At 49.2% G+C, this 13236-nt stretch overlaps 1 protein-coding gene across 1 annotated transcript; it reads right to left on the bottom strand.

Annotated features, from left to right (window-relative positions):
* Positions 1-2606: 2606 nt before the first annotated feature.
* PPP1R3G (protein phosphatase 1 regulatory subunit 3G) lies at positions 2607-12310 on the bottom strand. The gene has a single exon (XM_049882792.1). It carries the CDS (start codon positions 11506-11508, stop codon positions 10390-10392), a length of 1119 nt encoding a protein of 372 aa, XP_049738749.1. The 5' UTR covers positions 11509-12310; the 3' UTR covers positions 2607-10389.
* Positions 12311-13236: the final 926 nt, after the last annotated feature.

The raw sequence follows: 13236 nt of genomic DNA, 5'->3' as shown, positions 1-13236 counted from the left end.
CTGTGATTTCTGCCTGTGCTTCATAGGACAGTCTTCCCTCTGTATCTCTCTCTGTCTCTGTCTCTGTGTCTGTCTGTGTCTCTGTATGTGTCTCTGTCTCTGTGTCTCTGTCTCTTTGTGCCTGTCTCTGTGTATCTCTGTCGGTCTTTGCGTCTCTGTGTATGTCTATGTCTCTGTCTCTGTGTATCTCTGCTTGTGTCTCTGTCTCTGTGTGTCTCTGCCTCTGTGTTTCTCTGTCTCCATGTGTCTCTGTCTCTATGTTTGTCTCTGTGTTTTTCTGTCTGTGTGTCTGTGTCTCTATTTGTGTCTCTGTCTTTGTGTCTCTGCCTCTCTGTCTCTGTGTGTCTCAGAGGCAGAGACACAGAGGCAGAGACACAGACACACGGAGACAGAAAAACACAGAGACAAAGACGGACACAGACAGATACACAGAGACATGGACAGAGACACACAGAGATAGAGAAACAGACACAGAGACATACATAGAGACAGAGACACAGATACACAGAGACAGAGACACACTCTGTATCTCTGACTCTGTCTCTATGTCTCTGTCTGTGTCTCTGTGTATCTCTCTTTATGTCTCTATCTCTGTCTCTGTGTCTCTGTGTTTGTCTCTGTGTGTCTCTGTGTATCTATATTTGTGTCTCTGTCTTTGTGTGTCTATGTCTGCGTCTCTGTGTGCCTGTCTGTGTCTCTCTGTGTCTCTGTGCATCCCTGTTTCTTCTCCTCATCTTACAAGGACACCAGTCAGAAAGAGATCAGGGCCCACACTAATGACCTCATCTGAACTAATTCCATCTGCGAGGACCCTGTTTCCAAATAAGGTCACATTCACAGGCAGTGGGGTTAAGACTCATCCTGTCTCTCTGCGGACAGAGCTCAACCCACAACAGGGGCGGAATAGATGGACCAGCTCCACATGAAGAAGCCCTCTGCTGTGGGGGACAGCAGCCTTCATCCAAAGACCTCTCCTGCCCTCCACATGAGGAAACAGAGGCAGAGCCAGCCAGCACATCCAGTCCCTACAGCCCCCACCAAGAGTCTCTTGTGCCCAGCCTGGGCATTCTGAGTTTCAGTTACACTGAGGAAAACAGCATTTTGTCACCTCTGTGGAGCTGGCTGCGGTTTGGAGAAGAAAGGAAGACGAAAGTGACAGTGCAGTGAAGGTATCTAGAGATGTGGATTAGGAGTTGTCCACGTCATGGTCTCACTGTTAGATGCAGGCTCCGTGAGAGCCAAGCCCCATCTCACTCCCCATGGTGCACACGCTGCCCACACTGGGCCCGACACAGCGAGGGCACCACCAGCACTTACAGAAAGACTGGAGAGCTTTCCTAAGAGCTGAGGAAGTGCCTGCTCTGTGGTATAAAAAGAATTAGACATACTGTTTCCCATGGCATTTGCATCATCTTTATAACAGAACAGAGAGTTCAAGACAGATTTTTGGAGGACAGACAGAAGGAAAATAAGCCCCAATGGAGACTGAAAAGGAGCAGCTTAGAGAGGAAGAAGGAGTAGAGGGTGGCCACAAAGACCAAGATAGAGCTTTCAAAGATGGGGTGTGCAGCAACATCGAGGGGTAGTCAGCAAAAACAGTTGCTCCAGACAGGGGTGATCATCTCTGAAGAAGCCGTTTAAGGAAATGCCAGGGACGTTGTATAAATTGCAACAGAGCCACATGTAGTGCAATACCCATGCCATCACGTGTATAACAAGAAACAAATGGCAGGTATTCTACGAGGTAACGGGAACAGCTTAGCTGACTGGCACATTTCGGGCTACTATGACTTGTTCCCCAAATTAGGAAATTCATTTATTCTTCCTGCCTTCAGAGGAAGCCAGATAATGTTTATTTTCAGAATGAAATCATTAAAAACCAATGGCAGAAGCCAGAGGGAGAAGAGAAAGATGTTGCTTGTCACTTCACAGATCATTTCTCTCTTTGCTCACAATCTGGGTATGGAAGAATTACTGCCCCTTTTGCAAGTGTGGAAACTCATGCTCACTACACTTGACAACACACGGCTCAAGGCGGGCCAAGCTGGTGTCAATTCTGGGTCAGGCAGACCTGGCGCCTGTATGTCCTCCACATGCCAGACCACCACCCCCTGGCAGCTAAGAATCCTTCTTTACCAACGTTGTGGCTGACAAGCTTTTATATACTTACCAGTGATAGGATTTTTAAAATCTAATCTTTTATTGTTATGACTTTTTATTTTGAAATCGTTTAAGGCTCATAAGTTGCAAAAACAGTACAGAGACTTCCCACAAGCCCTTCATTGAGTTTCCCCCAATGACAATATATTACCTAACCATAGTGCACTGTCAAAGCCAGGAAACTAACATTGGTACTGGACTATTAACTCAGGGATTCTCAGCCTCAGCACTACCGACATTTTGGGCTCTATAATTCTTTGTTTTGTGGGCTGTCCTGAGTACTGCTGATATTCAGCAGTATCCCTAACCCCTACCCACTAGATATCAGTAGTATCTCCCAGCTGTGACAACCAAAAATGTCTCCAGACTCAATGTTAGGTTTTAAAGTGCAAAATAAGCCAGACACTTGCTTTAAATTCTTTATTCAAATCAAGACTTTGGGTTCAGCCATTTTTAGGTTAAACACGTACAGAAAAATAACCATACAGCAGAAAGGCAAACAGAAAGTGCAAAAAAAACACAACAACAACAAGCAAAAAGCAGTCCTCAAAGCTGAAGACATTTTCAAACCTCAAAGCTGTCACTAACTTTTTAAAAAATCAAGGAGACACGCTAGGGCTGGTTTGGGTACAGTAGTTCTCAGTTTAAGTAAATACTGTAAAAAACCACATTCGCAGACATCTGTTACTTGTCCGCAACATTCCATGGAGCACATTTCTCAAGCAACTCTTAAAACTGAGGTCAACGAGGTTATCTTCTCTCACATTATTAGAAGGAACTGTGAAGAATTCCATGTAGTCACATAAAGGCATACTGTAGAAAATGGTGTCCCACCCTTGCCGCTGCTGCACAGATGATAAAGAGGTGTCTGGCCTATTCGGGGTGCTTAGGAGGCAGACACCGCCAGCAAGAGTGGAAGGCCGCTGGGCGCCCACCCTCACCCCACTCCCAGATGTGGCTGGGAACCTCATTAGCTCCCATTGGCAAGTCAGAGCCTTGCACAGGCAACACCCCTAGAGAGCCTAGGGAACCTTTGGACTTGCAGACACACACCTAGTTAAGCTAAACTGCATTTTCAGACCCTGAAGAAATGACTTGGACATGAAGAAATGACTTGGCATGGCAACAGACCTTAGTAATGGAGGGTTCTGGGGTAACACGAGGTCACACTTGGATTTGTTACTCACAGAGGGAGCCATTACACATGAAATTGGGTCTCCTGCCCTATAATCCCAACCTCAGCTTTCACATAATGAAGAATTCAGTGCAGGTGTCCACCATCACCTCTTAGGCATGTGCCTACAGAAAACGTTGCTGAATCATTACAGAATCCCTGGGCTCTACCATATTTATCCAAACAGGGCTGACTCTGTAAGAGAGATTTTTCCTGAGTCTAAACCAATGGGATGTGGCAGAGGCAAAAGTGTGTGCACAAAAGCTACTGCCCTCAATTCTCACACCTGCCACCCGCTGCACTTCAGCCAGGCCAGGTTTGCAGTGATGGGGGAGGACAAACCATCTGCAGGCCAGCAGGCAGGCCCTCAGGTACGCCCTCCGCCTTCTCACAGCAGGGCTTTCAATTGGTGCTCAGGAGGGGCAGGTAGTGGCCTCAGACAGTCTGCATCTCTACGATCCATTTTGAAGGTGCTATCTCCTGCTGCCAAAATCCAGTCTTCAGGGACATGTTGCACCAGTTCATTTTTAGTCCAAAATAATTCAAGATGCTTGTAACAGAAGCAATATCTAGTTTGGATTTTGTGGGAAGAGGGTCTCACAAACCTTTCTAAACGTGCACTAAGTTATTTTTTTCCAAAAGAACATATTGCGTATTTGTCTGAAGTTTAATATCCAAGTATATTTGTATCTATTGATATCCTGGAACCTTCAAACTCAATTGCATTTGTAATTTTAAAATCTTAATACAGCAAACAGAGCCTCATTAAAACTGTGTACATAAATCTTGACATGGGTGACACACAGACTCGTGTCTTCTGGCTGAAAAGTGTAATAGCAAAAACAAGATGCCTAAAGCCTATACATGAAAATACAGCTACTCTTTAACCAGTCTGGAAGTAACACCAATGGATTGGTGTTATTTAAAGTGGTTAGGAATATAAATTTACCACGTATCTTTTTAAATAATGTAAAAATTTTAAACAACCTAACTCTTTTTGGAGTAGAGTGACCTCTTTCACCTACTTAGGGTATAAAAAGATGCTGCTTCAACTGCAACAGAACATTCTCCTGATAGCAAGAGTCCTTTCCCCAAAGATATCAAGGGAGGAGGTGAAACCACAGACTCTCTACAGAACACTGAAGGTGGCCCCTCTTAAAGGCAGTTTCTCATGAAACATAAAATCCTCATCTGCTTTAGTGGATGCTTCCTCCACATAACAGGCATGTAGCTATTTGTAGAAAAGCCATCTGCAGGATGTGCTCATGAATTTTTCAGCTTGGAGATTAAATGTTTCAAGCCTAGTTCACAAAATCTTCCTGCCTTCACACTTTATCCAATTCACATTTTCAGAACAAATTTCCCATTTCAGGATACATTAGGATGCTGTTTACTCTCCTTGGGAAATGACTTCAGGTAACAAGTCTCAAAGGACAGAACTGAGCAATGCCAACAATACAAACGAGAATTACTAAATACAATCAGGAAGAAATTATACTGGTCCAATTTCCTTACATGTGCGTAAGTTACTCTAAAATACCTTTGTTTAACCAGAAATGTTTGTATATATGTGGATTTCCCGGTTGAACTGGCTCTGAAAGCATTATTTAAATAGACTTTTACTATTCCATTAGATTCCCTAGGCAAATCTCACTACCACATCTTAAAAGTAAGCTCTTGATCTTTGCCATCTCAAAAAATCTACATTCAGCTGAAATGTGGCTGTTTTTTCCTTGCCGAAATTTGCCTGGTCACAGACTAGCAAGGTCAAGACACTAAACACATACAATGCAAATATAGTCTACTGAAAATATTCAAAGGTATTTAAATTCTAATGGCCTAAGGTTATCATGTTTACCCAAAGGACAGCACGCTATTAACCAGCCCTTAGAGGATTAAAGGATCACAGTCTCCCCCCGACCAGCTAAAGTGAGTCCAGAGTAACGAGAAGACAAAGCCAGTGAGATGTGTCTACCACATCTTCTGGACAAGGAACCGGGGTCAGCCTCTCACAGAGACTCCTCAGCACCTGCCCACTCATCTGCAAGGTAGCCATGGCCACTCTGTAGGAGGGAAGGAGGGGTCACTAGGATGAGCCAGGGCTGTCAGGTTCTACCTTGCTGCCAGCCCTTGCCCTAGTGACTACAAATAGCACATTCCCCATCCCTGGAAGACCATCCAGGCTCTGGCATCATAGGAAATGGCTGGGCAGAGTTGGGCTGCAAACAGCTCAGTTTATCAGTGTTGCTTGTTAAGTTACCACATACCATAGTGCTGCTCTTTTAACCTACAAAGCCATGTCCCTGTGCCCACAACCAAAAATGCACATCTGCTTCAGTCCAGGACTCCACAGAAAAGGAAAACAGCAAAGTTCCTCCCTACGTCTGTCACTTGCACTCCTGACAAAGACTACATGGCACGGATCACAATGCCCCAAGTGGCTCCACCCTGAAGCCCTTAGGAAAAGAAACAAGCAACTGAGTCAGGGAACAAAAACGACTTATCCGTCGAGTCGAGCAAACTAAAACAAGCGAAAACTGTGCGAGAAAGCAGAAACATGGAAAATTTGTGAAGTGATGCATTAAGAATCTAACACCAAAGGTTCACAAGTGAAATGAGCAAAAAGGCTCTGCTTCAGTGGCGTCTGACATGATGTGGGGGACAGTCTCAAGAATCACAGCTATCCCAAGGAAGCCTCTCAGCCTGGGCCAGGGCAGAAGGGAGGTCACAGGAGGTGAGGGTGTGGTCAGAATGGAAAGCACTTGGAGCGCCCGCCCACCTGACAGGGCACATTCCCCCCTGAGGCTGCCATCAAGGTTTGTTGACAATAACAGCTGCCCCATCCCCAGGCCATACTGGACTGCTGCCTTAGCTGTGACCCTTGATGCCTGTGGACAGACTCTGCAGTGTCCCCAAGGGCTCAGAGGATGCCTAGAGTCTGGCACCCACTCTGGGAGCATGGTCTTGGCCTCTCTAGTTAGAACTTGGAACCAGCTGACCACCTTGCTCCATAAACCTGAGATTCATGAAGGGAAATTTCATTCCATTCAAACATTCGCTCCATTTCTATCCACTGCTTCTGAAACTCCTTAGTGACACACATTTCGTTCAACACTGCCCGACCCAGGTGCTCCGCCTGCCCATAAAGAAGAAAACTAGACTCCCTGTCTGGTGGAGGTCAGGGTCAGGAAGTGAGCCGAGCAAAACTTCGTTTTCAATCGCTAGAGAAAGACCTTTAAGTTATTACATCTTCAAGCAGAATGGCCCTCACTTGCTCAAGTTCAGCTAAGTACTCTTGCAAAAAAGCAACAGCTATGTTGTTGGAATTTTGCTTTTGGTCTGGGTATATGTGTGTGTTTTAATTCTTTTCAGGAAATACATTCTTAAATACTTCCTCACTCCAGTCAGCATTGCCCCTTCCTTTGAAACGAACTTTTCAAAAGCAAATAGAACCTATTTTATCGTCCTTACACGTTTCATTACAAAATGTTTGCTATTAATCTACAATGAGAAATTGTCAATTTGTAAAGCTAAATTGACATTTAAAAGATGATCATTTCTAGTACTTTGAAAGGCTGTAGCCATTTGCAGAAAGACTGGGATATTCAAAATAGTTTACAAAATTCTGAACTTTTGAAAAGAAATTCTGCAAGATTATGGGGGAGAATAAGGCTAGGTTTCCCTTCCTAATCGCCTTATTCAATGTTCAGTATAAGTACTTTTAAAATTGTTTGAATTCCAAAATATATTTTTAAAACTCAATAATAGTTTTATAAGAATAGAAAATCTGCTGTACGCACCTCTTAAAAATGCCTTTCTTATCATCTGTTATTCCAGGTATGATGAGTTAACCATTTTAAAGGATACTAGACAGAAAAAAAAAGGGGGGGGGGATCTCTATTTTAATCGTTACGTTGGGCTTCTAATTTCATCCTAATCTTAAATAATCCAAAATAATCACATTATTACCCTATAAACCAGCATTTCCCAACTGTGTTATAGGCTATATACAATATGGGCATTTTTAAACTACAATGTACTTATAAATGCTTAAGAAAAATATGAAGTGTATTTATCTAGGTGTTATTAGACAATAATGCACTTTTAAGAAAGAAATGGTATACCAGACTCAGGAATACCTGGAAGTTTCACAAAAATGCTTGATTCTTTTGCATTTAATGACAGAAACATTATTTAGGTCTAATAATTGGTTATTCTTATTAAGTTTTTATAAGCATATGTGAATGAAACATTCATCATTTCATCAAGGTGAGCATTTTTTAAGTCTGCTTCACTCCAAGTGTAAATTGTAACTCATTAACTCCTGGTGTTTTTCCATCAATAAACTATCATTTTGAAAATTTTCCATGCCCAATTCACTTTGGGAAGCACTGTCCTAGTCAGAAGGGACATCCCCAAACCAAACTTCAAACTTAATATTTTTATAGCTTAAGATAGCACATCTTGAGGCACTGAAATATCTGACACTTTTTGTACTTAACCAGAAATGCAGATGTTATAGACTGAATTACGCCCTCAAAAAATATGTGTTGCAAATCCTAACCTCTATGTCTGTGGTTATAATCCCACTTGGGAATGGGTTGTCTTTATTATGTTAACAAGGCAGGATTTGTGCAGGGTATATCTTGAGTCAATCTCTTTGAGATATAAAGGAGATGAAACAAGCAAGCAGAGCAGAGATGGGGTAAAACAGATGCCAAGACTCCAAGGAACCAGGAAGCAGAAGCTGAAGAGACAAGGACCTTCCTCCAGAGCCAAGAGGTAGAAAGCTTTTCCCTAGTGCCAGCGCTCTCAATTTGGGCTTCAAGCCTCCTAAACTGAGAAAATAAATTTATGTTTGTTAAAGCCACCCACTTGTGGTCTTTCTGTTACAGCAGATGTGTGCTGTATTTCAGTTTTACCAATTTGTTAATACTTCTTACATGAAATCAGGCAACAGGTAGATTCCCCTCCCCAATATAGTTACAACTGCACATTTGGTGTCTTAGTATTTCTTCTAAAGAGATTACTGAGAGTAATGCAAACACTTGTAAAGTATGACCCAAAGGAGGTTTATTTCAAGTGGCAAAATCCACCAAAATCTAACTTGTCTTGGTAGTCACTGCTTTATGAAGTATAACTCTCAGGGCTTCTCTAGAACAGGGGTTGGCAAACTTTCTGTAAACAGACAGTAAGTAGTTCAGGCTTCAGGGCCTGTATGGCCTCTTGCACCTATTCAACTCTGCCTTGTGGTGCTAAAGCAGCTTTACACAGTACAGAAACAAATAACCATGGCTGTGTCTGAATAAAACTTTATTTATGGACACTGAAATTTTAATTTTATATAATTGTCATGTGTCACAAAGTAGCATTCTTCTTTTGATTTTTTTTTTCCAACCATTTAAAAATGCAAAAACCATTCTTATCTCACAAGCCATACAAAAACAGGCTGCAGGTTGAATGTGGCCCGTGAGCTGTAGTTTGCAAACCCCTGTTCTAAAAAGCAAGAGTGAAGCTGCCCTCTTTAAAGACTACCATTCCAAAACTAAATGATTGCACTAGCCATGGGCTGGAAATATGCAAATTGAAAAAAATAAAAAGATAAATTACCAAAGGTTGACCAAAGTGTGAAGGAATTAAGTCCTCACACCCAGACCACTCTGCTCTGTATCAGGCCCCACCGGGACTCTGTGGCTACCCATGGCCATATCATCCTGGCTTCCACAGCCACCAGCATCTGTGCCCAGCAGTCCTAACACACACACCTGGTATTGAGCAGCATTTACCAGCTGGGCACTGAGAGGGACAGAGAGCCACCTGGGAGTCCAGTTTCTCTGAACAAGCAGCAGTCCAGCAGCTCTTGTGTGCTGGTCTACACCAGAAACCACCCTTACTGTATACACCCAAGTTCTACCAAATTACCCTGGCATTTTCTTTTAAGGGTGGGGCTCCTTCTACAAAGCTCTTTTTTTTTTTTTTTTTTTGCCCAGCATGGGAAATCTGAGCCCTTCCACCCCACAGAGGTGGAATAGAAGGGAAATTTGGAAATACTGTCTATTATTAAAGTGCTATCTCGCTCATCAGCTGACAAGATCATATGTCAAGCCTCTCAAGTGCCAAGCCCAAACCAAACCTGTTGCCCTTGAGTCGATTCAGAGTCCTAGCGACCTTGTGGGACAGAGTAGAACTGCCCCAAAGGGTTTCCAAGGCTGTCATTGTTAGCAATCAGACTGCCACATCTTTCTCCGGCAGAGCGGATGGTGGGTTGGAAATGCCGACCTTCAGGTCGGCAGCCCATTGCGACAACAGCGCTCCCTCTCCCAAGTGCACGGGGGCTAAAATATAAAGTGCAGTTGAAGAGTGTGCAAGTGGCCTTTAGTTTTTTAAAGGACATTCGTACACAAACATACAAGTTGTAAATAACGTCACGCTTGGGCAAACAATTCCCAGATCACAGCTGAGAAAAGGACGCTGGTTCTCCACCCTGCACTGCCCGGGGTTTTCTCTGAGAGGTAGGGCTCAGTGCATAGGCCAGTCGCCTCCGCCCGCAGCCCGGAGCATTGCTCTGCGCGCTGTGGTGGGGGCTTCGTCGTCTCCTGTGGGTCTCCAGAAAGCTGCGAGGGCTAAAGCACGAGGGCTCCGGGTGAGAACAAGTCCCAAGGCCCGTGGAGCCGCGATCGGAGTCAGGAGCCATTTACTTGGAGAAAACTACTGCTGAGGCCTTAGGAGTTTCTTCCCATTTTGACGCGGGGCAGGAACTCTGGAGACCCCCACCTACTAAGTTCCCACCGAGCAGCAAGCTGAGGCAGGATGGAGCTCTTCTCGCTCTCAGGATCCGTCTGGGGTGAGTTCACGGCTCAGCGGCTTCCTCTCTTCCCTGCCACGCTCCCCTGACGCCAGGCCCACGGCCAGGTCCGCCAGGGGTTGGGGACGCACCAGAGCATCGCCATCTAGTCACCCGGGTGACAGGCGCCACCGGACGCTGGCCAGCCACTTCCCACCGTCCCCCGAGCGCCCCTGGGGCTGGCGCGGGGCCCATGTGTGGGCCTCTGTGCTTAGAGCGCGTCTGTCGGGCGCGCGAAGCGTAGTGTGTAGTTGATGCCGGAGTTGTTGTCCCAGTATTCGCCCTGCGCGCAGCGGTAGCGCACTGCGAAGTGGACAGCCGATGCCGACGCGTCCGCGTCCCCCCGGTCCTCAGACAGAAGACCCGGCGGCAGGCATAGAGAGAAATGGAAGCGCTGGGCGCCCGGCTCCTCCTCGCCATCCCCGGGCCCGGGTTCCGGCCTGGCGACCCCCGACGACGCCTCTGGCAGCTGAGGCTCCTCCGGCTTGGGCTGCAGTTCGGCAGGCACGTCCAGGAAGGAACGCCACTCGGTGAAAGTGTATCGCACAGTCACGGCCTTCGGCCCGGGACCGCCGAGCACCCGGCCTGAGCCTGTCACCTCCGCACCCCAGGGCGCCGAGCAGTCCACACGCTCCAGGCATACGCGCTGCTGCCGCAGGCGTTCGACTGCGGCTCGAGGCTCCGGGAGCTGAAAAAGCGGCTGGAGCCGGGGCGGGGCGGGCGCTGACGGGGGCGCGGCCACCTTCACCGCCGCCGCCGCCGCCGCGGCGGCCAGCAGGTCCTCGAGCTGCTGCAGGTCCTCTGCGCACATGGGGAAGCTCCGGAGGCGGGCGAGCGCGGCGGGAGGCACCTGCGGCTCCTCAGCCTCACTGAAGTGCTTCACGCTGGCCAGGCTCAGCCCCAGCGCGTCTGCGAACTGCACCCGCTTCTTGCACTTGGTGCAGCAGCCGCCAGGGCTGGGCGGCTCGGCCCTGGCCCCCGCACACTCGCCGCCCTCCGTGCCCAACCCCTCGGCCTGAGGCAGCGGCTGCAATAACTTGGCCGCCTGCAAGATGGGGTGGGCGGGCAGCGAGAAGGAGCGCGCGCGGCTGCGGCGGCGGCATTCCAGCAGCTCCTCCTGCTCCCGGAGGGCGGCCTCTTCCTCCGGGGTCAGGGTGCTGGCTCCAGGCTGAGCGTCGGGGCCCAGGGCCTCAGAGAGGCTTTTGCTGTCATCGCCACTCCTCAGGCAGAGGCCCTCCAGGGCGGGCAGCTCCTCAGCCGGCGGGGGCTCTCCGAAGGGCGCGGGGCCCGGCGCCTCCAAACTTAGGAGCTGCGCCCCTGAGGCCTCCATGACGCCGTCGCGCCTGGGGACTTGTCCAAGTCGCGTTCCCCGGCTCAGGACTATCCTGTAGATTCAGCGCATCGTGCTGCCGGAAGGAGCGCGGGGCTCGCTTGGCCTTGCGCCCCGAGTCCGCCCCGGGCAGGCTGGAGAGGATAGTGAAGGTCCACTTGGCAGACTCCGGGTTTTAGCTGCTGCTGTTTCGGGCGGAGTGGGAGGAGGATGCGGGGTCCAGAGCCGGCTTCGGGACGAGGCCGCCTCGGGATTGAATGTGCAGCGACCGCGGAGGGGCCGGACTGGGTATGCAGGCGGCGCTCCGTTCCCCACAGGTGTGCCTGGCTGTGCGCCCGGCGCGGGACCTGGAAGCCGCCCCCTGGAGGTCGGGGCTCCCCTTTGACCCCACTCACCAGCAGGTCTTATGCCCACCCTACCAGGCGCCTCGCGGAGAACAAGAGGCTTTCGGAGACACCAGCGCGAATAGAACACCCCTAGAGATCTTCGCTTCGGCTTCCTCCTGCCGATGAAGTTGGTCCCAGGGGTCCTGTCGGGTCTGTCCTCCGGAAGGTCGCAGGACGGTCTCCTTCACTGTCCCCTCGGCAAGGGCGCAATGGAGGCCGACGGCCAACTCGCCTCTAGGCGGCCCGGCCCTCGCAGACCGAAAACTTGGAACTTCCTGCCTTCTCCAAACTTCAGGGTGCCACCGGGGTCCTATCCTACCTGGAAACCCGATTCGGCCCCGCACGCTCAGCTCTCGGTGGCTTTTAAAACCCGGCGCGCGGAGCAACCGACCCCACCAGCCAAGTGGCGGCGCCCGGTGGGCTTTGGCCCAGGCGGGGCGGGGCGGGGCGGGCGGGGCGGGGCGGGGCGGGGCGGGGCGGGACAAGTTAGGGGAGGCGGTAGCGGCGGAGAACTCAGAGCTGTTGGGGACATTCGCGCCGGGCCCAGGAGCACGTACCCGCCTCCCTCCCCCTCTCTCGCCCCTCCTCGCCCGGGCCCTGCTCTCCCCGCCGCCGCGCAGGGGAGGGGCTGCCGCGGGGCTGGCACCCACGCCACTGGCACCCACGCTGGAGCCCATCACCTCCCCACCGAGCCGGGCCCCCAGCGGCACAGCCCCCAACGAACCCTCATCGCCCACCCGGGCCTTCAGAGGGACCAAAAGTCCAAACCACGGAAGAGGGGACAGAGGGGTGAGGAGGAGAGTGAGCCCTACCTAGGGATCGGGGAAAGTCCAAGAAATGTTTTTTTTTTTTTTAAGCTAGCTTTACCTTGATAGATGCAGAGTGTCTCAAACGTTTCGCGCCCATCATAATCTCCTGGAGGACTCCAGCCGTAGAGTTACCAATTCAGTAGGTCTGGGATGGGCCTGAAGGATTAGAAGTGAGGCATCTAGGGTGCAGGATTTCTGGAGGCCCCAGCCCTGACCCACGCTCCTGAAGTTGTAGTCTGGGAACCACAGTTTGAGACTTATGAGGAACCCTGGTGGTGCAGTGGTTAGAGTGCTCGCTGCTAACCAAAAGGTTGGTGGTTCCACCCTACCAGCCACTCTGCAGGAGAAAGATGTGGCACTTGGCTTCTGTAAAGATTTACAGGCTTGGAAACCCTATGGGGCAGTTCTAGTCTGTCCTAGAGGATTGCTACCAGTCGGAATAGACTCCAGGGCACACAACAGCAACAACAATGAACCTGTGGAGTCCCCTGGGTGGTATAAATGGTTATCCCCCTTGGCTGCTAACTGTAAGT

This window comes from Elephas maximus, chromosome 1 (assembly GCF_024166365.1).
Source record: "Elephas maximus indicus isolate mEleMax1 chromosome 1, mEleMax1 primary haplotype, whole genome shotgun sequence".
Taxonomy (NCBI): domain Eukaryota; kingdom Metazoa; phylum Chordata; class Mammalia; order Proboscidea; family Elephantidae; genus Elephas; species Elephas maximus.
The sequence above is the reverse complement of the archived record's forward strand: the minus strand, read 5'-3'. Positions and strand labels throughout refer to the sequence as shown.